General features: G+C 42.0%; 2 protein-coding genes across 2 annotated transcripts in view; both read right to left on the bottom strand.

Annotated features, from left to right (window-relative positions):
• Window positions 1-27982, bottom strand: part of nrg3a (neuregulin 3a) — a 484032-nt gene that overhangs the window by 304954 nt on the left and 151096 nt on the right. The window lies entirely within an intron of this gene.
• LOC311058085 (mitochondrial import receptor subunit TOM40 homolog) lies at window positions 19812-20843 on the bottom strand (the record flags this gene model as incomplete). Its single annotated transcript, XM_084075392.1, has 1 exon — window positions 19812-20843. The coding sequence occupies one exon, from the start codon at window positions 20841-20843 to the stop codon at window positions 19812-19814; it is 1032 nt and encodes a 343-aa protein (XP_083931518.1).

Here is a 27982-nt window from a genome sequence, read left to right as displayed (position 1 = left end):
AGGAGCCAATGTATGTTTTTCACATAATTCAAAATGGTGGGATATCTAAAGGTCAGAGGTCAAAAGTCAGACCACGAAAGTTGTCGGGCATGAAGAGCCGCATGTGTGTAGCCAAGTTTCATGGCTGTAGGTCAAACAGGGCATGAGTTGTACCTGTTCAAAGTTGGCATTTTTCAATTGAGTGCTATAGCGCCACCCTTTGACGAATGAGTGTGAGAATTATTTCTTGATAGTTTTTCATGACCATCTACCATATGGCCGAGTTTCGTAAAAAGCGACAGCACGGTTCAGCCAGAACTGCGAAAAGTGGCAGAAGACTCGACAGAATAAAGGGAATCTTAAAACAGGTGCAGAGCTGAGCTCTGGCCCCGTAATAATTTGGGGGTTTTCAGAGCATCAGAACCAATGATATATTGGTATGTTGTTAATTGGAAAATGTGTTGGTATATCTGAACAATATCACATATTGCAGACTACACACACAGCAGACTCCAATTTACGCAGAGAAAATTCATACACGGCCCCTTTTAAGCTCCTGTTATTATCAGTCACACAAGGTACACTACCACTGTTATCTCCCAAAACACTGTGGAAGCAGAATGCAGCCCTCAGCCACAAGATCACAACGCTGGACATGTTTACCTACAGAGCAAATAGAGGAGACGGTCATGCTGGCAAACAGCCAGCGGGAGGGCAATATTGCCGACTGTATCCTCATCAGACCTTTTACAAAAACAACCCAACAACCACAGAACGTCGTTGGCTGTTTCCTTATCCTATATTAAAATTGGCTTACGGGAGTACCGGCCGGCGGGCCACCATGACTCAGCCATAACCATGTAAGGAGTACCCAATGCAGCTACGGCCAGATATGGAGTGTGTTGTTTAACCTCAATGTGTCATCATGGCATCAGCAAACAAATCAGTCAGCTCCATATATGGGCCCATGGGCATATAATGATGACATCATGGATCTCCATATATGGGCATTAAAGGGATTCTCCATATAAAAGGGACAAGGACTGACAGATACAGAGGACTCCATATATTGACATTTCAGCATGCCCATATATGGGCATATTCTGATGACCTCCATATATGGGCATAAAATGGACAAGGACTGACAGATAGAGAGATCTCCATATATGGGCATATCAGTCAGAGCCGTGTAGTGGCCTGAACCTCTAGTTTGCTATAAATGACATTTTATCTGCAAACGTTGGTATGATTCTCCCAGAACTTATAGTTACTCAACATTTGAAAAGTTTAGCCCACTCTTAGCTAAATTATTATTGGTATTAAAAGTAACTAGACCGGTGGCACTATGGGCTATGTCCTAGGGCTAAGGGGATAGAAAAAAATACTCAGATATGGGTTTATGTTTACTGTTTATGTTTTCAGCCATGACTATTTAAAATGTAACAACAAATCATAACATTTCCTTTCCTTTACTAAGGTGGTAGTAAATATGTAAAAAAAATATATATGTAAAATATTTTCTCCCTACATTTCATGCCTGTTTTTTAAAACATTCTTAAACATACAACTTTTTTTTTCTTCCAGCATGGGCTGGCTGGCTGTTTACTGAGATAAATTCCATGAACGAATGAATCCACCCTATTCCCAGTGCGCAAATGTTGACTGAACTTTCGTCACTGGAAATCATCCAACGTGCTTAGCATCTCATCTGATTCACGTATCAACTGTCTTGAAGGATATGAGGATGTAGCACACTTTGAAGCGAGTGGCTAATCTTTTGTTTGATCAGAGCAAATACGCGCACAGGGAAGTACTGCAGAAATGGAGGAAGCAAACAGCAGACAATAGCGCACAGGGTTTCTGAAAGAAAAAACTTAATTCCTGAAGAGGATTTAATCCAAACCCATCTGTTCAAACTATAGGTGTAATTGGAGGAGACATTTGGGATTCCACGCGTGTACGTTCACATGTGCGCGCAGCTGCACTAACTACACCCATACTGTATGTATCCTATGGAAAACAATGACTAGCAATGTGGTGGTGGGATTAAACCCACTGTGTGTGTGTGTGTGTGTGTGTGTGTGTGTGTGTGTGTGTGTGTGTGTGTGTGTGTGTGTGTGTGTGTGTGTGTGTGTGTGTGTGTGTGTGTGTGTGTGTGTGTGTGTGTGCGCGTGTGCGTGTGTCTAACAATTGGCATAATCCATGAATGTAACTTTTATCAGTTGTGCTTTAAAGTTTAGACATAGTAGCAGGCATGTGGCTTTCGGCATGCACCCACAAACACAGAAGTACACACCAACCTACATACATACATACAGTACATACAGGCATGCGTACGTACACACACACACACACACACACACACACACACACACACACACACACACACACACACACACACACACACACACACACACACACACACACACACACACAGACCTAGTTACACAGACCCAGATATAGAAAGTGAAAAGCAAATAGAGAGAGGGAGGCAGCAGGAAAACTGTAGAAAGTCTGTATTTGCATAATCTTTCCTTTGCAGAGAGTCTTGGGGACGAATAACAACTTAAAGAAAGCCATCGTCTGCCAACACACTCTCAGAGTTGAGCCAAAACCGAGGGTTTTGTGGCCCAGGCTAGAAAATCTGCCATTAAAACAAACCCTGTTATTTACAAGTCATAAAGAGAGAAATAAAACAAAAATGTTGAGAAGTAAATAGATAATGCAACAATGAATTGCTTACACAGTAAAATCCTCAGTGTTCATTTATGAAGGGTCCAAAAGGACACTTCTGGGTTCATTTGATTACATTTGTACACTCAGAGCTACAAATAATACATTCACACTGAGGATTGTGTATACAGTAACTATTAATGACCCAGACAGCACACAAATGGTTGGGTCTCCTCCTCCTCTCATCGTCTTATCTTAATTATGCCCATACAGGATGGTTGAAACTTCTCCATGGCTCGCAGCCATTGAGGCAGATTACACAGGCAGTGCACCAAATGCTTCACAAACCAGAGCCAGAAAGGTGCATGTCATTGTCCCTAGACCACTTTTCCATGATTACACCCAACATCAGAATGCTTTTTTTGCCGACAGGAAGCTGTCAATACGAGCCTGGGTAGATAGGCCAGACTGTGGTGATGTGTTCCTCCATGAGATGCTGGGCAAACACCTAGCGACTGCCTAGCGACCACCTCACGGCTGCCTAGCGACTAGCGACCGCCTCATAGCTGCCTGAGACTAGATACAGCCTCATGGCTGCCTAGCGACTCGCACCCGCCTCGTGGCTGTCAAGGCATCCTTTCAATGAATGCAGACAGAGATAACCGAATGAGACATAACAAACCAAGGATCATTAAAGCACGTTATTTTTTTCACGTTATTATTATTTAAAGCACTTATTATAGTTTTTTCATGAGGTGGGTTAGGTTTTGTAGATTAATTATTTTTGCACACCTATAAGGACGGGTGCGTAGGAGAGGAACAGCCAAGCTTGAAAAACAGAAGCAGTACCGTACACTGTCTTCACTTGCATAACACTTTATTGAAGTACAATGTTTCAGTCAATTGACCTTCATCAGAAACCTGATGAAGTATCTGATGAAGGTCAATTGAAATTGAAAAATTGTAATTCAATGCTTGTGGAGGGCCAAGCAAGGACTCTAAATCTCCTCCTGGTACTGCAGGGTTAACATAATGTATCTATAATAAAGTGTTATGTAAGTGAAGACAATGTGCGGGACCTGTGTTTTCACCTAACCCATGTTAGTGGGTTAGGAGAAATCAAGATTGAAACAGCAAGCAAATGTTGAAATGTTGTGCAGATTGTTATGTGATGCACATGAAGTGTGGGTCTAGTTTTAAATGGTAGCTCTCTACCATTGGTGCTCTGTAATGCCGGTATCATGCTCTGTATGCCCCAGGGGCACTCAGACAGAGAGGATGCTGCAATCCTCTGAAATCCAGAGACACAGGCCTAGAGGAATGATGTCATCACAGCATTGGCGGGCATGCAGCCTATCCTGGTTTCGTATACTTTGCAGTGGATTCTCTTTTCAGAGACCACACACGTGAACGTGTATTCAGACGTGTATTCACACACACAAAGTCATGCAAACGTCCACACATGCACAGATTCACTCACGCGTCTGCACCCATGTGCACACAATAGATGCACAAAGGTGTGCAAACTCACATGCGCCTACACATACGTGTGCAAAGTCGGCTTGTTTCCGATTTAATAGTATGTTCCCGATGGAAGGGAAAATCCCTAATTGGTGTTCTCCTATGCCGATATTAAGGCTAATAAATAAGATGCTATAAAAAGCTCTATAATGTGCACCATACTATCTGCTCGCAGAGCCCCGCAGCAGTAACATTGAGGGTAGAGAAATAAGTTTGCCGTCTCCTTTGCATCTGCGCTCTTCATAGTTTTGGTGAGTACATAGCTCACCAAAACGTTGCTCTGCACTGTACTGTTCATTTTATGGGCATGATTTAGACTGTGATATTAAAGATAAGTTCATGTTAAATGGAACACGACGCAGTGATACGTCACAGCGAACGCGGACACAGACTTTTAAATGTCGGTGTTTGAATAGAGTTGACATCAATATTAGAATTGATCGTTTAAATGTTTCACTGTCGGCATCTGGGTAAGACCCCCAATATTCCCAAATACAAGAGGTTACATTTTTCTTTGATACTTGGAGATCGTCCAATCAGGCATTGATTTCACTGAGCTCCGTGCAATAATACAATTTCCTCTGTAAAAGAAGACAGAAGCTTATTAAGTCCAATAATGGTATTTTATTAAATTCTGTCAATAACAAGTTAACTCCAAGTCTCAAACAAATCTGTCTTGTGAGGATGATGAAAATGGTCCTCACAATGTCTATTTCTCAAATTATGCTATAGTTGGGGAGAAATTTTACCCTCAAGTACACGCTCGGGCACGCGCGCGCGCGCACGCACACGCACGCACGCACGCACACACACACACACACACACACACACACACACACAGACACAGACACAGACACAGACACAGACACACACACACACACACACACACACACACACACACACACACACACACACACACACACACACACACACACACACCAGTGCTGAGAACATTTCCAATTCCAATTTGAAGTGTCTCCCTGGGCATGTGTCATATGTATGCTTGTAAAATACACTTTCTACTGGTTCCAAATGCTTCTCAATCCCAGCAACAACCTGCCTTCTTCTGCTCTCTCTCTCGCTATTTTTACCGCTCTTTTCCTTAGTGCTGCACGATTCTTGCTCAAATGTGAATCACAATTTTCCTCCATAAGAATTGAGATCACGATTCTCACACGATTCTCTTGTAAATATAAAAATATTAAGCAAAAAATATATATATATATTGAAAAAAAAATCGCCATAATTTAAAATCGAGATTGCATAGGTGTCTGAATCGAGATCACGATCTTTTTTCGATTGATTGTGCAGCACTACCTTCCATCCATCTATCCAAAAGGCTGCCTTCTTCTGTTCTCTCTTGCTATATTTACCTCTCTCTTCCATCCATCCATCCATCCATCCATCTAGTGTGCATATTACTATTGGACTATTTCCACAATGAGAGTTTTGACAAATACTCATCAGCAAAGTCTATATAAGCACTAAGTGAGTACAGGAAAACAATTGACCAGTTAGTTTCATAAAATTACATCACTTTACTGTAATGCAGACTTTAAAACCAGGAAAAGACAACACTTGTGCCATATAAAAATGTTACGAAATCCAAAATCTCTTATCATATCATTGATACAATATTCAATCTCTCTCACACTCTCTCTCTCACACTCTCTCTCTCTCTCTCTCTCTCTCTCTCTCTCTCTCTCTCTCTCTCTCTCTCTCTCTCTCTCTCTCTCTATCATGCACTGGGAATAAGGATGTGATAGAGCCAGAGAATGCAAACATAAGCAAGTCTGTCTCCTAAGTGTGCACATGTACACACTCGCGCACACCGAGGAAGGCACACATGCTAGCATACACACAACAAAGCAAACACACTTAAATCCCAATCCACATTGAGGTCACTGCACCAGTTTACAGCATGAAAGTAAATAAAGTTGTGCTCATTTTATCCTATCTCGGCGGACACTGCCTCGTGTGCGCGTGCGCGCACACGCGTGCGTGTGTGTGTATGTGCGTGTAACAGACCAGCTTCTACTGTTATTTCTCCTAAAGGGAGTTGTTAATAGCTGAGGTTCCTCTTCCAGCTTCACAGACAAGGTGGCTGTCCACATAGGTAATTACTACAACAAACCACATCTAAGAACCACAGTAGCACAGCACACTTTTTCAATTTGTACAGTAATAGTAGAGTAACAATATAATTTCCCGCGAAAGGTTCAGTTTCCTATTAAGTTTCGATCAGAGTAAACACCTCAGTATTTTCACACATAGTAGGTTTATCTTTTTATTTGTTTATTTCCAACTATTTGTTTGTCTCTATGTAGTATGTTTGTTTGTTTCCACCGAGGACCACTTTGAAAATAAATACAGTTATGCTTTTAAGTGCTATCCTCTGAGATGTTCAGTCATGCTACCCCTTTGAGTTGTTGTGCTTTTAAATGCATAACACAGATCTATTCTAATCAAAACACTGGATTCCCCCCATATTTATTAATTGATCACTATCCTAGGACATGATGACTTGTACCATGTATCCCAGTTTGCCGAGTCTGTAATGCTGCATAACCCATAGCTTGTAGGCTATTTCAGCTGATGGTGGCTGATGCTAAAAAGCTGAATGCATGTAAACATTACAGTTCTAAATGGACAGTACAACATGAACAGGCATTCCCACTGTGAGGAACACCTGGAGCCTAGCTGGATAACCTTGGTGCTACATAATGGTTTGTGATACTTCCAAAAACGAGCATACTGTCCTCCAGACAGATCAAAATGATCAAAAAAAGCTTATTTGCATATATAACTGAAACAATAATGGACCAGGGTGGACAATATAAAAATAACAAACATAATGATCTACTGTATAAAATGAAGCAATCAACATTCCTAACCAAAAGGGATAATAAACAATACAACTGTAGTATCTAACTACCTTAAGAAAAACAAATGGCTATCCATCCCTACAATATTGTACTCTATATGTACAACATAGCATCATCAAATGTGCCACAAACCAATTGCTATCAATATCTATAACCAGGGTTGAGCTGTAGGGGGTACGGGGGGGTACGGCGTACCCTTAGTTCTGACACTGTGGGGGCTGGGGACTCGCGCGTGCACATGCACGAGCAGCTCCACATGCACTCGTGAGCACACACGTCAGCCGCCCGCGAGAAGTCAATCATTAATACAACAACGCACCTTCAGGGGCGAGCCGTTTTTAACACCTTAAACAATGGACTCAACGACCTGGCTGCTTTGCATAACAAGAGCTGGTAGCCTACCAGACACTCACAAAGGTATCCTTATCTAGCTCTGGTCCATAGCGTTAGAAGGAGTTCTCCTTAACGCTATGGTACTTTAGATTCTTTCCCCTCGCACCGCGGTAGCGCAGCCTCTCGTCTGTAGTAAAATAAAAATAAAAACGCTTTTGGTACTCACCAAAACAAAGACGGTTTAATGGAGTTGAAAGCCTATTCTATTAAGTGGGAACACTCTGAGCCCCCACCTCACGTATAAAATACACTTTTTGGCCAGAAAAGAAAATATTTCACCGGAAGGAAGAATCTGGTCAATAGGAAAATTCCATTGACCAGATCTGTAGAGGGCACGTGGAGCAACCAAAAACAGGTTTTAATTCCGGTGAAATATTTTCTTTTCTGGCCAAAAAGTGTATTTTAGACATGAGGTGGGGGCTCACAGTGTTCCCATTTAGTAAAGTAGGCTTTCAACTCCATAAAACCGTCTTTGTTTTGGTGAGTAGCAAAAGGGTATTTTTTTTATTTTTTTAACTTGTTTTAAAAAACACTGTTTTGAAAGCAATGTAAGTCTTAAAAAAAGTAATTAAGGTAAAGACAAGTTGACTGATTATGTTAAGTACTTATGTGTGGGTGAATCTATGTAAAGGGCTTTTATATAAAACTAAAAGGAAAATAAAATAATTAATTAATTGAAACAAAAATAAAAACAACAAATTAACAATGCAACGAAATAATAAGAAATATAAATACATTCATAATCACATGTTGAATACAGTATTTCAACTAGCACTGAGCTGAGTGGCTATGTGCACATGCTTGCGCGTGACGTCATAAAATAGAGTACCCATAGTTCAAAAATCCACAGCTCACCACTGTCTATAACAATTACAAAGAGATTAAATTCACAAAGCTACGAATCAAAATAGCCAAAATAGTCAAATAGACAGGTTGGGAGTCAGGATGGGGTACTGTACTTACATTTAGCCAATCACAAAACACCACACGCACAATAGCCACACCCGCAGACAAGCATACATATGACCAGGTAAAGAAGAGTCAGAAAGTGCACCATAGACTCACAGTCATACCAGGCTCATTCATTGAAAGGTCAATTCCAGCACTGTGCAAAACTGACAGTGAAAAGGCAAAAACGTGGCAAGAGTAAACTGGCTCCCCAAGGTTCTTTTCAAGTATGTGATATGAGATATAAGAGCTTGTCTCCACTTGCGACAAAGAGCAATTCCATTATTTTTCATACAAAAGACATTCTGCAGAAAAGAGGGCGTGTGTACACGTTTCGAAAAGTCAAATTGGAGCACATTTCAAGCACCTGCAAAGTACATAGTCAAGAGTGTTTGCAGCATACCAGAGTTTCACAGAACTATCATCCAATTCAAAGGCCACACTCTATTGTTACAATGTATTTGCAATAGGCAAAGGTTTATGAGAGCTTGTCACAGAATTTAAATAAATTCAGGCATTTTCCAGACTGATCATTCAGAACTAGAGCACATTCCTGAACTTAATAAAGTAGGCGGCTAGACATTCAATGTGAAGCATCATTGCTGTCGGGCAGAAACCTTGTATCTCCATATTATATTTTTGAATGCCCTATTTTATGCTTTGGCGTATGACAGTGTGTGTGGGTCTGTGTTTTTTTATAAACATTTAACCAATGAAAAGTATTAACATGAGCTTGTGACTAAATAATAACTGCATTAGATCCAATGGAACACAAGTTCTTTTTTCCTTTTCCTGAAAAGTAACGGTTTTGGACGTACAAGGTTTCTGCCCAAAAGAGACAATACAGCAGCAGCTACTGCATACAGTACAAACCCTGTGAGTTGAGGGACACATTTGGCCTCTGAATGACTGATATTTAGATACATTCAAGCTTTTTGTTGTGCAGTAAGGGCAAAGAACATCCTCGGCTTGCTTCCATCTTAGCTTTGCTTCCATTTTCTTAGCAAAGTGTTAGATCTGCAGTACACATACTCTCCCACAGTATGGGCATGGGCACACACACACACACACACACACACACACACACACACACACACACACACACACACACACACACACACACACACACACACACACACACACACACACACACACACACACACACACACACACACGCACGAATACACAGAGCCGGAATGGACTGTTGAACCGCTCATCCCAATAGAGAGGGCCTTTGATCATGCATCAAACACATAATGCAGCCAAGGAGACAACATACAAGCACACAAACAGACATTCTGAGACACAGACATGCAAACACACAATAGTACGCACAGACACACACCATCACTACATACAGTATACGCAAGCGCACACGTATACACACCCACACCCATCAACAACACCTCATATTCTGACGCGCTGTGAGCTTGTAAATCTGCTACTTTTGGAAATACATTTTAAATTTGGAAATGTTTTGAATGAATGAATGAATGGATTTCTGGTAACATGTTCGCCTAGTAGTGACATGCCCAAAATAGAGACACCAGGGTTAAAGTGGTTAAAGGAGTTCCACTGTTTGTTGTGTTCCTGTTACACTGTGTTCAATGGTTGTGTCCAAAGCTAAACAATTGCTAACTTTGCTTTGCTTTGCTTTGCTTTGCTTGAGGTTCATTTCTCAATGACTGACAAAAGTTCTCTGTGGTTCATCCTAATATAGTTTAGTGGCTCAGGAGAAAGAGCTGCCATCTGGAACCTGGAAGCTTCACAGTTTGATCCCCAGTTTCTCCTGGCATCGTGTCAAAGTGTCCTTGAGCAAGAGGCTGAATCTCCTAGCTGCTCCTGACAAGAAGGTCTGTGCCCTGTCTCCCCATCAGTGTGTGAATAGGTGAATTTGAGACATTTTTCAAAGCACTTTGAATGGTCGCCGAAAGACTAGAAAAAGCACTACAGGATATAAATGCAAATGGAATAAAGCTAATATCGGTTGTTTTCTGGTGTACGGTATGACTAAAATAACTAATATCAACCCCTATAGGCTACATGATAAATTGAAACATTTTGTGCCGTCTTATTCTATAATCTGATCTGTCATACAAAAAATGTAATTTAGGGACTTCTAGGGACAGATAGAAGTAGGGGCAGACAAATGCTATAGGGGATGTTGGGGGACAGATGGATTGAAAACATATGATAAGGGAAGGGGTCGGGCCTGTCCGCGGGGATAACTTTTCCATTGAGGTTAGACAGAGCAGTGTGGGCCAGCAGCACTCTGTATTTCACTGTTTTTCTCAGGAGAGGTGAAGGCATTCATACCTGTTTTTTACCCGTCCAAAATAGGTTTATGACAGCAGGCCCCGAGCTGCCTACAGTAGCTCTCTGCCACACACACACACACACACACACACACACACACACACACACACACACACACACACACACACACACACACACACACACACACACACACACACACACACACACACACACACACAAAGACAAGGTGGCTGCAGCTACAGTGTTCTAAGCATTCAGAAGCAATTTGAGAAACGCCAATGGTTGCAAACGCAAAACGCTTCCTTGATTACGGACCAACGAGCATGGAAGAAGATGTGTGCGCATGCCGCACGCACACGCACACACACACACACACACACACACACACACACACACACACACACACACACACACACACACACACACACACACACACACACACACATTACTGTAGGTCTGAATATATCTCTCTGCAATGAGAAGCGCCATAGGCGGCATGTTGTTCATACTGCCACTCTTCTGTGTGCCTCTGTCCTCCCGTCCCTACTTTCCACTAAATCCCTTTCTTCTGCCTACCCCCCACCACCCTCCTGCTTATCCTCTCCTTCTTCCCCTTTCCCCTGCACAGTCTAACGGCAGCAATTCACTTTTAATTGCTTTCTGAGTCACCTAATTCCACAGAGGAAAGAGAGACATGTGAGTGAGTGAGTGAGTGAGTGAGTGAGTGAGTGAAATAGAGAGAGAGAGAGAGAGAGAGGGGGGGGGGGGGGGGGGGAGAAGAGAGATGGTCAAGGAGAGACATGAAGGCAGAGGTATATTTAAAACATTTTAAAGACAGACAGACTGAAAACAAATCCTCTCTTATCCATGAAAAGAGGTTTGAGAAAGTGAATAATTGCTTTTCTTGCCTTGTCATACTGTGTTATATCGGTTTAAATTCTCAGTGAAAGATAGTACTACCTGCCACTGTGTCTGACAACCTTTAGTCAAGTCCCCAATCACAAAACCGTTTCTCGCCTTTGTGTTCCTCAAAAAACATTTTGTTCTAGCTAAAAAAAGACACTATTTAAATGAATAACCACTAATGTTACTCTAGTAATAAAAGAGATGATAAATCTACCCTCATATTATTTCTCTACGGGCTTGGTACTGTTTTCTTTTGTCTGTACTGCATAAATAGCGTGACCTTTCCCACAGAAATAAATCATTATTGGTAGACTAACTGTGTTCATTTAATACAAATTTCGCACCTGGAACTCTTTTAACCTTAATAATGCCTATTCAATAGTCATGACCACTCAATAAACCACTATGAATAAAAGGCTCCTAAAACAAGCAAGGGCCCAGAATGAATGAGACCAGAGGCTGATATACTGTAAAATATACTGACCTATTTTTTTTGTTACCCAATTAAGAATATCCTTTAAAAACACAGGAAGGGCATGGCTTACAGTCAACAGTGGAACAAATCATGAAAAGAACAATAAGCAGACATACTTTGGCTAAGGGGAATAAATGGGGAAATAATAGGAATATGATATTGGGAAGTGGGTGAGCTCATTAACCATGGTAAGCCCAGAAAGAAAGGTGGAAGGTTTTTGGGCCAGCTAGGGAGAAAACACACACCACTAACCAAAGAGAACCATAAATATAATTATAAATGCTACCACTACACACAGTAAAATTTGTCACCTAACATGGGTATTTCTCACACTGAATAATTGTAGCAAAGCAAAAACAAACACTGACCATGCACGGGTGATCAACCCCATGAGCTTACACCAAACCCTCAAATGTTGGCTGGCTCCACAAAGGGAGGCCCTCATCTTCACCTGTACCTGTCGCATCGTCTCCTGTTCTGCAGGGTCCTAAGGACAACTATTCCACAATGCTATATAGTCTGGAACTACACATCCCGACGGCCGAGAACGGAAGCTGTCATCTGTTCGTCATTTCCATTCACAAAAATATATTTTAAAATATCTTTACATTTCATTTTAGAATTTCAATTTCTGACAAGCAGCAAGCTATATATGCTTCGACAAATTTGTGCGACTGTGAAGACGAAACAGAAGCGGGGAGGAGGCGTCACATCCGCTTTATCCTCTGATCATTTTTAGAGCTTCTGTGCTCCAGGAGAGCAACAGTCTGGCTCGCCAGACTAGCTAGCCCAAGACATTAACCCTTCCTTCCTCTTATTAACTGCCTTCCCATCATATTCTTGACAGGATCCTACACTACTTCGTCGTTATCTCTGGTGGAAGGCCAGGAATGAATCTTCTTTTGATACTAATCCTACATATTTTGTTTAAAACTCAAGTCTACACATTATCACTAGTCATGACGTGATACATCTGTCATACCGATTTCAGATATTCCATAGCTATAATTAACTTTTTTCTTTTTTCTCCCCATGTGCATTGTCACACACGCACACACAGGTCTGAGGTCTCTTTCCTGAAACTATGTTGGCATGTTCTGCTATTGTTCAGATATAGCTGTGTACATCTTCTCCTATATGCCGAGTCAGTTTCATGCACAATTGACTGTAAACTTGTGTAACCATTACGTCAATAACATTATAGCACTTGTTTTCTCTTTTGAAGGACTCGCAAAGCCAGTGTGCGACAGCCAAAATTCGACAACTCTTTGGTCATTAGTTAGTTGGAGATATAAAGATAATTGACACAAAAACTAACAATCAGACTGTGCAGATTACAGATACAGCTGAATTACAGATATCTGAGAGGCAGATGAAGAGAAATAGACAATGCATGTGTATGAGAGAGACAGGGAAGCAGACAGTAGAGATGATATACAACTGTTAATCACATGCCATGCTACATTCAAGGCAGTAAGTACTGCAGAAGGTTCACTGCATACATTGCTATCATTATCCTATGTATCATATCCTGGCAGAGATTTGCACTCTACTGAGCGCACCTTTCTAGTTATACAAAATTTCAATTAAATCAACGTAATATGTCTCCAGGCTTAGTCTGCCCATTTGCACTTGCTGCATCTATTTCTCTCTAACTGCTAGAGAGAGAGGGAGGTGTTTCTTATTAATAGCTGATTGATTTTGATTAAACGTTTGGCAGTAGCTTAATTTCAGCAAATGATTAAACAATCAACCATTTTTTTAAAGAGCATTAATGCAGGTCATATGGTATGTGTATTTTTGTGCAGCTCTCCATGGTGCTGAATAAGCACAACCATAAGAGCCTAGGTCAGTATTATGCATTCACTTGCTTGTGTAATCACAAAAGATTATCTTCTACAACTTTGGTCTATTGTAAAGGACATTTGGTTTGACATTTCATTATTCCAAAACACAATTGTCACTTACAAGTCATGCAGGCACTTTTTAAAGTTACAGATCATGATAGATGGGCTTTAATACTTATACGCTGCAAAGATTCCACCCAACAACAAAAATAATAATGATACAGGCAAAATGGAAAATACGGTATAAAGTTTTCCATTATTGAACTAAGTTAATCTTTATTTTCCACTTTTCAGGTTGTTGGTCTACTACAATTAATGAGCTGGCCTGTGTTTTAATTGAATGTCAATTCTAATGCTTTGGTGTACTGGAAATGTTCTAAATTGGTAACAGCACTGTTATTTTTCATGTTTATTTTTGGGAGAAAATGAATAACTTATGCAACAGAATTCTGGAAAATTAAAAGCACTGGCCTTGAGAAAAGTGAAGTTTGTAGACACAGCACCACTACATGCATTACATCATGAAACGGAACAACCTCTGGCCATGAAGAATGCCTTGTTAATTGACAGGCAAAGTGAAACTCACTTTGACTTTGCTTTGACCACGTGGACTGGGAGATGTTTCTGCACTACCTCTATGAATACTGTCAATGAGTTCTCAGACACAGCCACTGGTTTTATCAGTACTGTAAGTGCACTGATGACGTTGTTCCACAGATCAATTCCATTAGACGTCTGAACAGTTTCCACCTAACTACATCAGGGTGTTGAACAAGTGCTGAACCCCGACTGTGGCCAGGCTGTCCTGACAACGCAGACCGCCACTCAGGATAACTTTTTTTCTGCGTATCAAATCAAATCAAATCAAAGTTATTTATTTATATATTATTTATATAGCACATTTAACATGAGCAGGTCAACCTAGGTGCTGTACTTGTAAAAAAGAAAAAAAAAAGAAGAATAAGAAGCAAGCAATGCAATATAAACAGACAATAGCATACAACGAAATAAGCACAAACAAACAAACATTAGCACAAGTAAGGGAAAAACAGAGCTACATCAGCTGTCACTGAAGGCCAGTGTACTGTAGGTGCACTCTGCTGCTGCTGCACTGGCACTGCCACTTAATGACGGGTCTGATATCTACTTATACATTTTGTCCCACCTGCATGAGAGACTATGGACAAGGGACTACGTTTACATTATTGTTGCTATTTAACTGCCTGATTTATTCAGGCTTTAAAGTTGTAAATCGAGGTCTTCATTCTGACGAGACAGTGAGTGAACACAATGAACAGAATTGATTTGCTGTTGATAAAAGATGGACCTCAGGCATGTTTGTGCGGACGGGTGTGCATGCACATCCACACATAAAGGTGTGTGTGTTCGCAAGTGTGCACTGCATAGCTGCTTTTTCCCCCTGTGAATGCATTACCATACATTTTCTTTTTCATTTGCATTTGAAGTTAACCACTTTATCATTTGAGTCTGTGTCACATTCTGTGGGTAAAATATTTGTCAAGAATATGTTCCCCTCAAGGATGAAGCTTCCATTTAAATGCTAGAAACTATTGAAGGTATATTTATTTTCCCCCCAAAGGAATCCGCTCTCATCAATATTCATAAACATATCAGAATTGTGATGAGATTAAATCATAGAGAAAAATGTCACGTGCCACACCTCTATTTAATTAGCAATCAGCGCGGCGATTGCGCCACAAATCAGTGATTCAAATTGTGTGCATTAGCATAATCCCATCCTCAAACAAACCTATAGGGTATGTATGTGAAACTAACACTCAGAGTTTGATCGATGCCGGCCTCCAATGCGATCTTAAAAGCGGCGTTTGAAAACTGATCTGATTTTGGTCAGAAATGTGTTTGCTTCCATTTTCCTCACAGCAGTCTAGAAATGCAAACGCATACAAACTAAATCAGAGTGATGCTGCCCCCCTTGCATTTTCAAGAAATTTGCCGTTTTTAATGACAAAGAGAAAAGAGTTAAGGAAATGAAAGAGAACTACATTTAGAAGGTTATTGGATGGACTGTTAAGCAAAGATGAAACAACAACTACAATATTACTTAGAAGAATATAATTCATCCCTCTTGTCCGGCTTCCAGCGTTAGGCTAATGTGTTAGCAATTGGCAGATTCCACCTTTCAGCTAAACTGTATGTCTGTGTCCATGTGGACACAGACATACTGTATGTATGCTGCATATGGGAGGCTGTAGCTCCTCTCATACTGTGTGTGCCGCAGAGCCCATTAAAGATGACGGTAAAAAGGTTTTCGGCCACATTTACATCTCTGTATAATATTCTGACCTGGCAGAAAGTCAAATGCTGCATGCAGAAAAAAGCAGCAACTGGCTGTGGATTAAAAGGGAAGGTCAACAACTAGGCAGCAAGATAAAGATCTTTGGTATGCGGTCAGGTTTAGGCCTGACTCAAGGAGAAGGACTCCCCTGCCATGCAGAGTCCAGTGGGGGATATGGAGGATATGGAACGGGGGGTTGAGCCCTCTGGAGACATTGTGGCCTAATCAATGAAATGTTGATGAAGCAGGGTGCCTACCTGATAGACCTACCCTCCCATCACTCCACTCTGACTTCTACCATCAAGAGCACCAACTTACCATAGAGATTGAAACATCTAGTTCTATAGCTTTACTCTGTATGTCTTTGAACAACTGGAATGTGATAACAGTCAGGGAGCCAGAAGCAGGGATTAGTAAATGAATGCAAAGCCCCCCCCCAATCCACAGAGCAGGTGACTGGTTCAAACACATAGCATAATGCATTGCCTAGGACCCGGAACACTTGCTATTTCTATTATCTGTCGGCCTGCGGGTCTGAGAAAGAGGCAGAAACTCGGGGCGTCCGCTGGCCTAGCGGTCCAGGCGCATACCATATACGCTGGTAATCCAGCATGACAGCGTGTCGCGGGTTCGACTCCCGTTCCCGACGACCTTTGCTGTATGTCTCCCCCCCATCTCTCTCCTCATTTCCTGTCAGCCTACTGTCCTGTCTAAAATAAAGGCATAAAAGCACCAAAAAATATCTTAAAAAAAAAAAAGGAAGAGGCAGAAACTCTCTGTGTGTTCAGGATATTGTATACATTGGCTTCCCTGATTGGCCAACCCAAACCGTCGGCTTCGCTGATTGGCCGAGCGTCACGTCACGCTTGTGCCGCTAAGCCAGTATAACTCCGTGATTGGCTAAGTCGACTTTTCGGCTCGCGTAACGTTTGTACCGCATAGCAGTATAAACGGCCGACATGTGTCTAGCCAAGTTGCAAGGTGCAATTTATACATTGCATTATTGGTTGAAATGTTTTTGATAGGCACAATAGGGTGTTCACTCTCCATTCCGACATCTCACCACTCCGACTAGTGGCTTCCGCGTGCGGTTAGGGTTAGGTATAGGGTTCGTCAACGTCGGAAAGGCGACATGTCGGAAAGGAGAAATGCACCCGCACAATAGAGTGAGGAACTGCACACCTGCCACAGAAACACACATGCCAGACATTTTGGTATTGTGGTGTCTCTGTCCCAGTACCTTTTTAGTATCAGTACCTGCAGTAATCCTCATCCACTTGCACTGCATGTCAGCAGTTTTCTCTATTGTGTTGAGCTTTTTGTTTGCATACCTACCAATTTAATTGTCATGGGGCTTTGTTGTTTCTTTCGCTTTGTTGTTTTGTTTTTGTACTGTTCAGCTTTACATGGATGCTGATCTATGGGATTTCCTTTTACCGGAACAGGGATAACAAATCAATCCTTTTCTCCTCCGTCTTTCTTTCCTTCCGTCTTGTCTCTCTGTGGCTCTATCTTCCTCTAGCTTTGCTACTGTACCTCCTCTCTCATTCTCAGCCTTTCCATATTTACTCCCCTTTTACATTCCTGCCCTTGCTGTTCCTTTATCTATTCTCTGCATTAACAAGAGTTAGAAAAAGAAAGAGAAATAGAGGAAGAACGAGACAGATAAGTCAGAGAAAGAGAGACCTGCAGGGGGAGAGAATGTAAAGGAGATGTCATGGGATTAACATGCATATGAGAAGATGCAAGGAAACAGACATATTTAGGTAAGCTAACGTGCAGCGAGTGGCAGAATCGGCAACGCTAAAATAATAGATCCTGTAATGCCACATGGGCATGACCAAGGTCGTTGAAATGGCGGCTACAAATCACTTTACACGTGTACATTTGTGTGTGCATGTGCCTGCATATGCATGTATGAAGCCACGTTACATTGCATTTTTCAACTTCAGATGAACTGGAAGACTGGAGAGAGAGAATGAGGTAGAGCGAGAAAGGGGGGATGAAGGGAACAAAGTGAGAGGGGCCAGGGCTGTGATTACATCCGTCAGGTGACTCCACAACAGATGGTCCAATCCAAATACAGAGCCTAAGGCACCTGACAAAGGGATCCAACAGTGTGTGTGTGTGTGTGTGTGTGTGTGTGTGTGTGTGTGTGTGTGTGTGTGTGTGTGTGTGTGTGTGTGTGTGTGTGTGTGTGTGTGTGTGTGTGTGTGTGTGTGTGTGTGTGTGTGTGCGCGCGCACAAGCATAATCTAGAGGTGAGCTCATAGGTGGAGCATGGCCAGGAATCCAGTGGCAGACAGCTGGCACTTGGCTGGGGTATCGAGGTCCAAGCCCTGTGGGGTACCACATATGTCCACAGAACCAGCCCTATGGTATGGCCACTAGTAAAAACAGAACTGAGCCAGCACATGGAATTTATACTCTTGAACACCGGGGGGCTTTTTAACATGCTTATGCCTATGCATTGTTCTCAAACAAATACTAGTCTAGTCAACTATAGAGATAACTAGAAAAGCACGCTCCTCTGAGCGCAGATCTCCGCCAAGCTGGGTTGCCTACCCAGGGCTGTGTCAGTCGTGGGGTACAGCCATCAGCTGCGGGGGTAATAAGAGTTCGAGCCCTATTTTGCGCCCATGTCACGCTCCCGAATATTTGGAGATCTAGCTTTGCTCAAGGGTGTGGCCGAGTTGCTATTTTGCGCCACCAGCCAGATCAGTTTACATTCCCCCATGCATGAAACCTGTGTTGTGATTGGTCGTCAAAGACAGCTTCCGGGGGAAGTACATAAAACGGAGGCCCCGCCCTTAACAGGCTCTGTATTAAGTTGTTACCAGGCTTTTCTCCTCTGAGATGAGAATAGCCTGGGAACAATGGGTGGAAATGAAATAGTTTTTGGCTCTGCGGCGTCATTACTCAAGATTTTTTGCAAAACAGGCTCTCACGCAAACTTTGGAAGCCAATCAGAATGGATTATGAAAAATCTGACAGACACATCTTGATCACACGTGTCAACAAATGTGTACCGATTTGTGCGTGTTTTGGACACAATCTGTAATAGCAAAAAAGGGAGTTTTGAAGCAAATGCAAAAAGGCAGAAAATCTAGTCAGGCGGGAGTTGCATCATGATCCAAGGAATCCAGGGTAAAAGAAATGTCATGATTGGATGACCGACCTACGGTTCAAGAATTATAGGCCAAAACATGTTACCATGTGGCCGTTTTGGGGGGAAAAAATCTGGTGGAGGTTCTTTTCCTTGGCCTACTGGGAGTGTGCATTCAATATTTCACGCTCATCCGTCCAGCAGAGTTGTCCGAATTAGATGTAATGTACACAGACACATACAGACAGACAGACAGACAGACAGACAGACAGACAGACAGACAGACAGACAGACAGACTGTGTGTGTCTCTGTGTCTGTCCAAGCAGTGGCCAGTGAGCTGGCTCTTAGTGGCCAATAGCTCCTCTAACCAAGCGGTTCTCAAACTATGGGTCGCAACCCAAAGTGGGGTCGCTGTTGTAACCAGCTAACAAAATAATCCCCCTTATCGGCATTTTGAGTCCTCCTGCTGACAGACAACAACCATTTACCAAATGGTGGCACTGATGCCACACTGGAACTTGTTCTTGCGGTAGTCAAGGAAGGCTGCAAGGGCCAGTGTGACGGGCAGAGGCAACAGTTTCTTCTCTAAGGTCGACCCTATAACCCAGTTACTGTCAACTGTACCTTTAAAAATAAGGTTGGCTTTGGGAATGTCCACCTGGTAGCCAAAGGATGTCTTGGTGTCTTGCATCCTAGTGTTGGCTGCAAATTCAACCCCTAATTGCAGCTGGTCATTGGCTTTGTGGTAGTATGTAGCATGGGCTCCGGCTCCGCCAACAGTTACTGTAGCAATATAATTATCACTTTTGTACCTGCCCATGAGGGAACCGACTGCTCCCATCTCCCCAGGCATGTTAAAGACCAGCTCACCACCCAGTGCCAGTGCCGGAGTGATGGATTGAAGGTAGCGGGCCCCCAGAATACCAGAGCTGGTGAGGACATCCGGGTTTCCGAGTGTTACATCAGAAGTAAATTTCTCCCCATGATACTCCATGCCACACTGCCAGCTCACAAACCTATCCTGCTGAGTTTGCAAGCCTATTTTGGCACGCACAGCGCTGGTGAGCTGGTGGACGATCTGGGCATTCAGGCTGCCTGTGTTGTCCATATCTCCAACGATGACCGGGAATGACTCTCCGGGTCCAGTCTGTTTGCTGCCTACATAGGTGGCGCCAAACCGATAGCCAGAATCCCCAAGTGTACTGAGGTTAACAGTGTGACTGATCTGGAGGTGGTTACTTAGATGCTTGTTGAACAATAACCGTGCCCCTTCCATCTGTGTAGGGAAGACCTCTTTGTACTTCTGGTGCCACTCCTCATATGTGCCTGGGTTTGGAAGAAGGGATTCAGAATCTGTAGCCTGAGCTGAGCAAGATGTTGGAGGGACAGGAGAAAGTGGAGGCATGGTGAACCCTGGAAGGACAGACATAAGACCTAGTTCCCCTTGTCGCCCTTGGCCACTTCTGACAGCAGCTGGGGCCGAACTCTGTGGGCTGGCAGCCAACATATTGCCCATAGTTGATGTTTATGTCTGGAGGAAATTCAACCCCAACAACCGGTCTTGTCTGAGAATCTTATCTGTGTGGCTCTGGTGCGCAGATATGTCCATATATTTATTTATTCAGCAAATACAAAGTCCTCGAGCCTAGCGGTTGCCTGCTGGTCTGCTGTACGGGAGGGTGGCCATATATGGAATGGAGATATGACCAATTCATGGACTTCGCAGAGCGTATCAGCCCAAATATGCGCGAATGGCCACGTCACATGCCTGTATATGGAGATATGAGTGTGTGTGTGTGCCCAGATTAGGCCTATATATGGAAATCCCTGCTGTCAATACAAATCGACATTGTTTGGCAATGGTTATGTCACTGGATAATGCACAAATATGGACATGACTGATGTCACAATACCTGATATCATAGCCTCTTCCACCAAGACAAAATGCATTAAATATAACGGTGAAGTTGAGGCAGTAGGGTGTGTATACCCATATAATATATAGATTGTGACTCGTTCCCAAATATTCCCAAAAATGGACATGCATACATCTGTTTCTGTTGTCTCTGTCATCACATGCCCACGGAGATCTTTGATATCGGCACAAATTGATTATGCCCAAATATGGATATAGTGAGAGCCAGAGAGAGGGCCGGGTTTGATCAGGTGAGAGAAAGAGGACAGACAGAGATTTATATGAAAACATCTATGTTTTCATATGAATAGATTTTCAACAGTGATCCATGGCCATACCCACCACTGACGTGTTCTTTACTTTACAACTTGAGGAAACTCAACGAGCAAACACTGAATCCATGCAAAGCATGATATAGGCAACTAGAACATCTTACTCTAGCGCAATGCTTGTATTCCACTTTCATTCATCCCAAAATGTCTTCTGACAAATAGCTTCTGTGCGGTTGCGCTACGGTAAACAGTGGCCGGTTGCCATGATGCAGGCTAGTTTTGACTTGAGAGAATTAATGTTAGTTAGCTAGCCAAGTAACGTTGAATAGATCCATCAAATTGATAAACTTACAAAGACTGATAAACTTTCAACAAAATGAGGTAACAGGATAGATGAGATGAAGAGAAACCAGACAAGAAGTGTTACAGGAGGAGAGGCTGGAAGAGAGGTGTAACAGTAGAGAGAGAGGGAGAGAGAGAGAGAGAGAGAGAGAGAGAGAGAGAGAGAGAGAGAGAGAGAGAGAGAGAGAGAGAGAGAGCGCAGACAAACAGCATGCTGCTGGAGGAGACTAGGCTTAGAGGAGATGAGGTGAGAGGAGGAGAGAGAGAGAGAGATGAGAGGTGAGAAAACGGATGCCAGTGAAATACAAACATTTCTACACAAAATGGATCCAGCCAAGTTTAAAATAAACCACTAACAGATGAGGAAAAGCACTGCTTTCTCAAGAATAACTGAGTCCAATATAACCGTAATTACCCGAAAAACAGAATATTTAGAAAAATAGAATCTTGTCAATTGCACAAGGGAAAGAGAAAAACTTTCATTTAGTTTGAAGCAATGCATATAGTATGCTGAGAAGTTTAGTGTGGTTTCATTTGCCACTTATTCATACAGGTACAGTACAAGCAGCGATATGTTGGTGCAGCCGGATGTCCACAAGACAGAAAAATATGTTAAAAGTAAAGACAGAGATTCAATTAAAAAAAGCAAGGTTTTTCCACAGTCTTGCAGTGGAAGTCCTTGCAGATGAATCAATGGACTTGAGTGGGAAAGAAAAAACTGTCTATCTGTATTTACAACATAAACCATGATAATGGAGCTGAAAAAGAGTTTTGGGGGTTCTGTCTGCATCTATTACAGAAGCCATCCTCTATCAGCTGGAGAAGTGGGGTCTGGAGATTTAATATCTCAGTTGGCAGGGCTATGATGGAGTAGCACAATGAGTGGGCATGTGAGTGGAGTACAACGCATTAGAGGGCTTCAACCGCGGGCACTATTCAAACATTGCTGAACAGTGTTGATTTTTTATTATTCTTTTAAATAATTATTTTACTTGTATTCCTTTATTGACAGGACAGTAGGCTGACAGGAAATGGGGAGAGAGATGGGGAGTGACATGCAGCAAAGGTAGTCGGGATCGGGACTCGAACCCGCGACACGCTGTCAGGCTACACTGAGCCTACTGTAGGTGCCTGGACCGCTACGCCAGCAGTCCAGGCTAACAGTGTTGATTTTGACAGCAAATTTTGATTTAGTTTTAGTCATAGTCTTTTGAATAAAATTCCATTTAGTTTTAGTCATATTTTAGTAATCTGAAATGGTTTATTTTTTGTCAATTTTTTGTCAACTAAATATCATACGATTTTAGTCGACTAAATCTACAGTTGATTTAGTCGACTTAAATGTATTTTGGCTGGCCTCGATAGCCGAAAATAGCCGATCTACAAGCTCACAACGGGTCGCAGTGCGACCCGTTGTGGGCTTCCGCTATTTTCAGAGCGCAACACCCGAGCGCAACCAAACATAAAATGACTCATCTTTTAGTTTTACTGGATGTCTTCTCAACTAGTCCCTCCCTAACAACGTCTAGTTTTTATTTGTTGACGAAATTGTCAATATTTTTAGTCTTAGTTTTAGTCATCATAGCTTAGTTTTTTATTTTGTTTTAGCGTGGCGCAAGTCCGCTTTTTTACCCTCCAGTCAATGTTTGGTCACATTTGTCCCAAGAAGTCACGATATGCATTTTGGGGAGTGAGAGTGTGTTGGGAAGACAGGCAAGTGAGAGAAAAACAAGCATATGACACAGTCATATTATACCAGGTTGCTCTCTTCAGAGTCCCCGCACGGAACCAAATGGACCCGTGGTCCTGTACCCATGCGCTCATGGACTAAAAAACAGCCAAAATGGCAGCAAATAGTAAATAGTTTATGAACGGAGTGAAATCAGTTTGTGTGTTTTCGCTGGCCACCACAGACTTTTGAGGATCAGCTGAATTAATCCCTATTCCCTACTGTCGAAATGAATACACACCCGGTCCGTAGTGTGAACCAAACCCGTGGAGACTAGAGAACGTACTAGAGAACGCTTAAAGGGTAAGACCACTTTGGTAGAGGTTTGGGTTGTGTAGTTACCTTGCCATGATGTAACTACAAAGGTGGGCAAGAAATCAAAAATAATTGCTCCATTGATTAGAAATTGATAATTCAAAATATGCTCCTCATTGACTTACATTGTACGGTAAAACAGCTCTCAAAGTCACTCTTTTAGCACATACATGAACCCAAACATAGCTGATTCAGACACTATAGAACATCACCAAACCCAGTACTGTTTGTTTTTTTAATAGAAATGTCAACTTCCTGTTGATTTTACTATTTGAAGATCTGGATCCGGATCCGCGGATCCAGTCCAGGTTTTCTACTTATTAAAAATGGCAAAATTAACAGGAAGTTGACATTTGTATTTTAAAAAAAAACAGTACTGGGTTTGGTGATGTTCTATAGTGTCTGAATCAACTTTGTTTGCGTTCGTTTATGTGCTAAAAGAGTGACTTTGAGAGCTGTTTTACCGTACAATGTAAGTCAATGAGGAGCATATTTTGAATTATCAATTTCTAATCAATGGAGCAATTATTTTTGATTTCTTGCCCACCTTTGGAGTTACATCATGGCAAGGTCAATACACAACCCAAACCTCTACCAAAGTGGTCTTACCCTTTAACCCCGCGTCACCACTATTTCCAGATGACGTTAGAGTCACCATTGTTGCCATGTCCGCTTTTTTATAAGCGACTTTGGGCTTGTTTTGGTGTGAAGGTGCTTGTAAATATAAAAAGAAGCAGAAAGTATTTTAAATATTTGTGACACTTTGTGAGCTTGTAGATCGGCTATTTTCAAATAGAGTTGAAAGTCGGTTGAAAGTGCTCATGTGGCTTATAGTTGCTTCTCTTGGGCTTTTGTTTTCCTAGACGTGGTTACTTAGTTATTTCTCTCACTAAACATGGCAAAGTTGAAAGTCCAAATGAGTAACAGCGCCACAGTGCATAGAGATACATACAGTGGCCGAACACAGTTTTGTGGGTCATCTTTAGAGCCCATATTCTGAGAGGTCTTTAGATCCCATATTCTGAGAGGACATTGAGACCTCATTGGCTAAATGACCAGCGAATGAGGAAAAAGTCTCGCAAAAGTCACGCAAAAGGACAAAAGGACCAGCCAATGAGGAAAAAGTGACCACTAGCGAGTGTAGATGTAGACCAGGTTTGGCAACCTGGTAAAAATCTAAATAAAACAGGACGCATCCCACTAATGTTGCTCGAACAGGGCCCCCAGAGGGAGGACAGTGGGTGCTTTTCTAGATCCCTTCAATGCAGCATACTCTGCAGTCACAGCTGTCACAACAAACAAAATCAAATTATAGGCTACATCCAGCCAATGACTAAAGAGTGAAAGTTACCAAATATTGGCCTTGTGGCTGCTTACAGTACAAAGAGGCCAGAGACGTGGCTCAGGTATTTTCTAAGAAATGACAAGGGCTTCAGTGAAATTCATGAAAAGTCAACAGAACTTGCCAGCACCATTGATGTGGTTCCATCATAAACGTGTGTTAGCAGGCAGCAAAAAGAGAACACATCATCACAGCAAACAGAAGAGCAGTCTTTTATAGCCTTTTATTGTAACAAGCCAGGTTTATGGAAAACTCAGAGCCAGCTATGTCTGCTATAGTATATACTACATTATACCTTCAGCTCTCTCCAAACTCACAAAAGAAAAGAAATACATGACAGTGTCACGGTAGGCTATACACAGAAGACCTGCATCAGACTCCATCGACCAGGAGATTCCCAGTTGGAAGGTAAAAATGTGCTGGCATCGACCGCAAAAATAAATATTGGATACAGTAGAAATGCAATACTATATAATCCTCAGTGTTATATTTGTACGCTCTCAGGGACAAATTCACAAAGGCTTTGCGCGGCTTTGCTCCCCCTAAACCTCTGCAAATGAGACAAAAACAAAGTGTCTAATTCTCAAAGCACCCGCAAAGGGTGAAATACACCCCTAACTGCACTGTCAAGCGAATAGCGTCTCCGTGCTCTGGTTCTCTTTGCGCGCATTTAAATTACGTAACTATGAATATATTTGGCACAACATTGGCCCCTTTCTATGCAAATAACATTTGCAAAAAGACTTCCAATTCACAAACACCAGCGCAAATAGCTACACAATTAGAGTGAAAGCTATTAGTGTCTTCAGAGAGCTGGTGGTACAGTAAATGAAGTGTGTTCATAAGAGGTGTCACACCCAGACTTTCCAGTGATCATGTCAGCAGTGATTGTAGCCAGGTAGACATTGTCATTCCAGGCATGCTTGTGAGCAGATATTTTCAACCCACAAAATGGGAATCTGTATTTCTTCTTTTCGCATTTAATACTTTGTCATGTACAGTATGTACATGCATAGTAGACCAAATTATAGGATTCAAGATCGTGTTTCTGCATTGACTATTTCTCGCCTCAAGTGATTTCAGAAAAATATTTCAGTGTACTGCTGCAGACAAGACAGTTCAGGCAACAATAAAAAAAAAGCACCCCGTGGCAGTAATCTACAGTTATGCATACATAACTGCGATACAGCATACGGAAGAGCTGCTCTCTGGCCGAAGCATAGGGGATTCTGGTGCGTGAACAAATTTGGTGTGAATGCAGCTTGGGTTTATGCATGTACATTTGATTATAATAAATAGAAGCCTTATTGTCTATAAACGTACTGAAACGTTAATGTTCATTTGCGTAGTTCCTTGGGTTTTTCACATGCAAATCGCCATGGCAGTATTTGTTTGTTCTTTTGTTGGAAGGTGTGAGTGCTGTCTCTCTCTCGCTCTCTCTCACTTTGATTCTGGCACACACACCCCAAAAAAAACTCTCTCATATCAATGAGTGAGTGGGAATGTTACTATTTTACTGTCGCTTTATGTATATTATGTCTGGATAAACTCCAGTCCCACATACAGTGTACACATACACCCCATGTATAAGTGATAAATTGTAATGGAATGCTATTATGAAGAGATAGTCACTTTTAATGAATTAGTGGTTATTATTAAAGATGGCTCTTTTATTGCTTCAGTCATCAAATACATTTCTCTAGGCCTACTTTTAGCTTTTTAATGGAGTAGTTTTTAGTAATGCCTAATGGATATGGAATACGGATTGTTGTCAATAAAAAACATACATCCATAATAAGCAACACAATAATTCAACATATACCAATATGTTTACAATTATATTTCCTCAACAATAAAAAACACATAAACCCATTTTATAGGCACACAAAACGAGTCAGTGACTTCAAAAAAAGGGGGGAAAAGAAGGCCTTGGACACAGAGCCACCATTCACAATTCACATTTCAGCACGTTTGTTTGTTCCTTGGGTTTCACTTTAGCAGTTGCATAGCATGCTGCGTTACTATTTTCACTGTGGTTTTCTTTTGGATTCAGGTCAGTTCACAGCTTGCTGTGTGCTGTGCTGATCCTTTGCAGCATGCGCTCTGCTAGGGTGCTAAGACTGAAGTCTGATTTATATTGTCGTACAACGATGACGCTCGCCGAAAAAACGAGTCGTAATCCGACTTGGTGTGAGCTTGTAGATCTGCTATATTCTGTTTAGGGGGCGAGTAGGGGCTGATTTGCAACACAGAACTCAGGCCACATTTGACCTTGGGTCATTGTGGTCAACTGTTTGGGGTACACTGTAATTCCCTCAAGGACTGTGACTCAGTGTGAATCTACAGTGGCAGTAATTATGTCAGGATGGCTGACCATGCGCCACGCTTACGATCAGAGAATAACAACATGAATGTTGGCCCAGCCATTTTGAAAACAGTGTGGGAGCTATAGCTTGGTCACTTGCCTAATTCTGGATAAGAATGCCTTATTATACACAAATCCACAGAGCGCTGCCCTCTAGTTGCACAATCATTATGGCGATGTCAGACTGCTGTTGCGGTGTTCAAAAACTGCTCGCTTCACCTGAACAAAAATGCTGTGGTAGATACAAAGTGTCACTGTTCACATTAGAAGTGTCAGATAGTCTATTATATTTGGCTGCGCCGCAAATATTAATTCATAATTTCAACCGCATCATCGGACAACAGAGTTTAATGAGAAGGGACAGCAATGTGTTCA

The sequence above is a fragment of the Gymnoscopelus microlampas genome, assembly GCF_963454915.1.
Source record: "Gymnoscopelus microlampas genome assembly, chromosome: 13".
Taxonomy (NCBI): Eukaryota; Metazoa; Chordata; class Actinopteri; order Myctophiformes; family Myctophidae; genus Gymnoscopelus; species Gymnoscopelus microlampas.
This window is presented reverse-complemented; position numbering and strand designations above follow the sequence as displayed.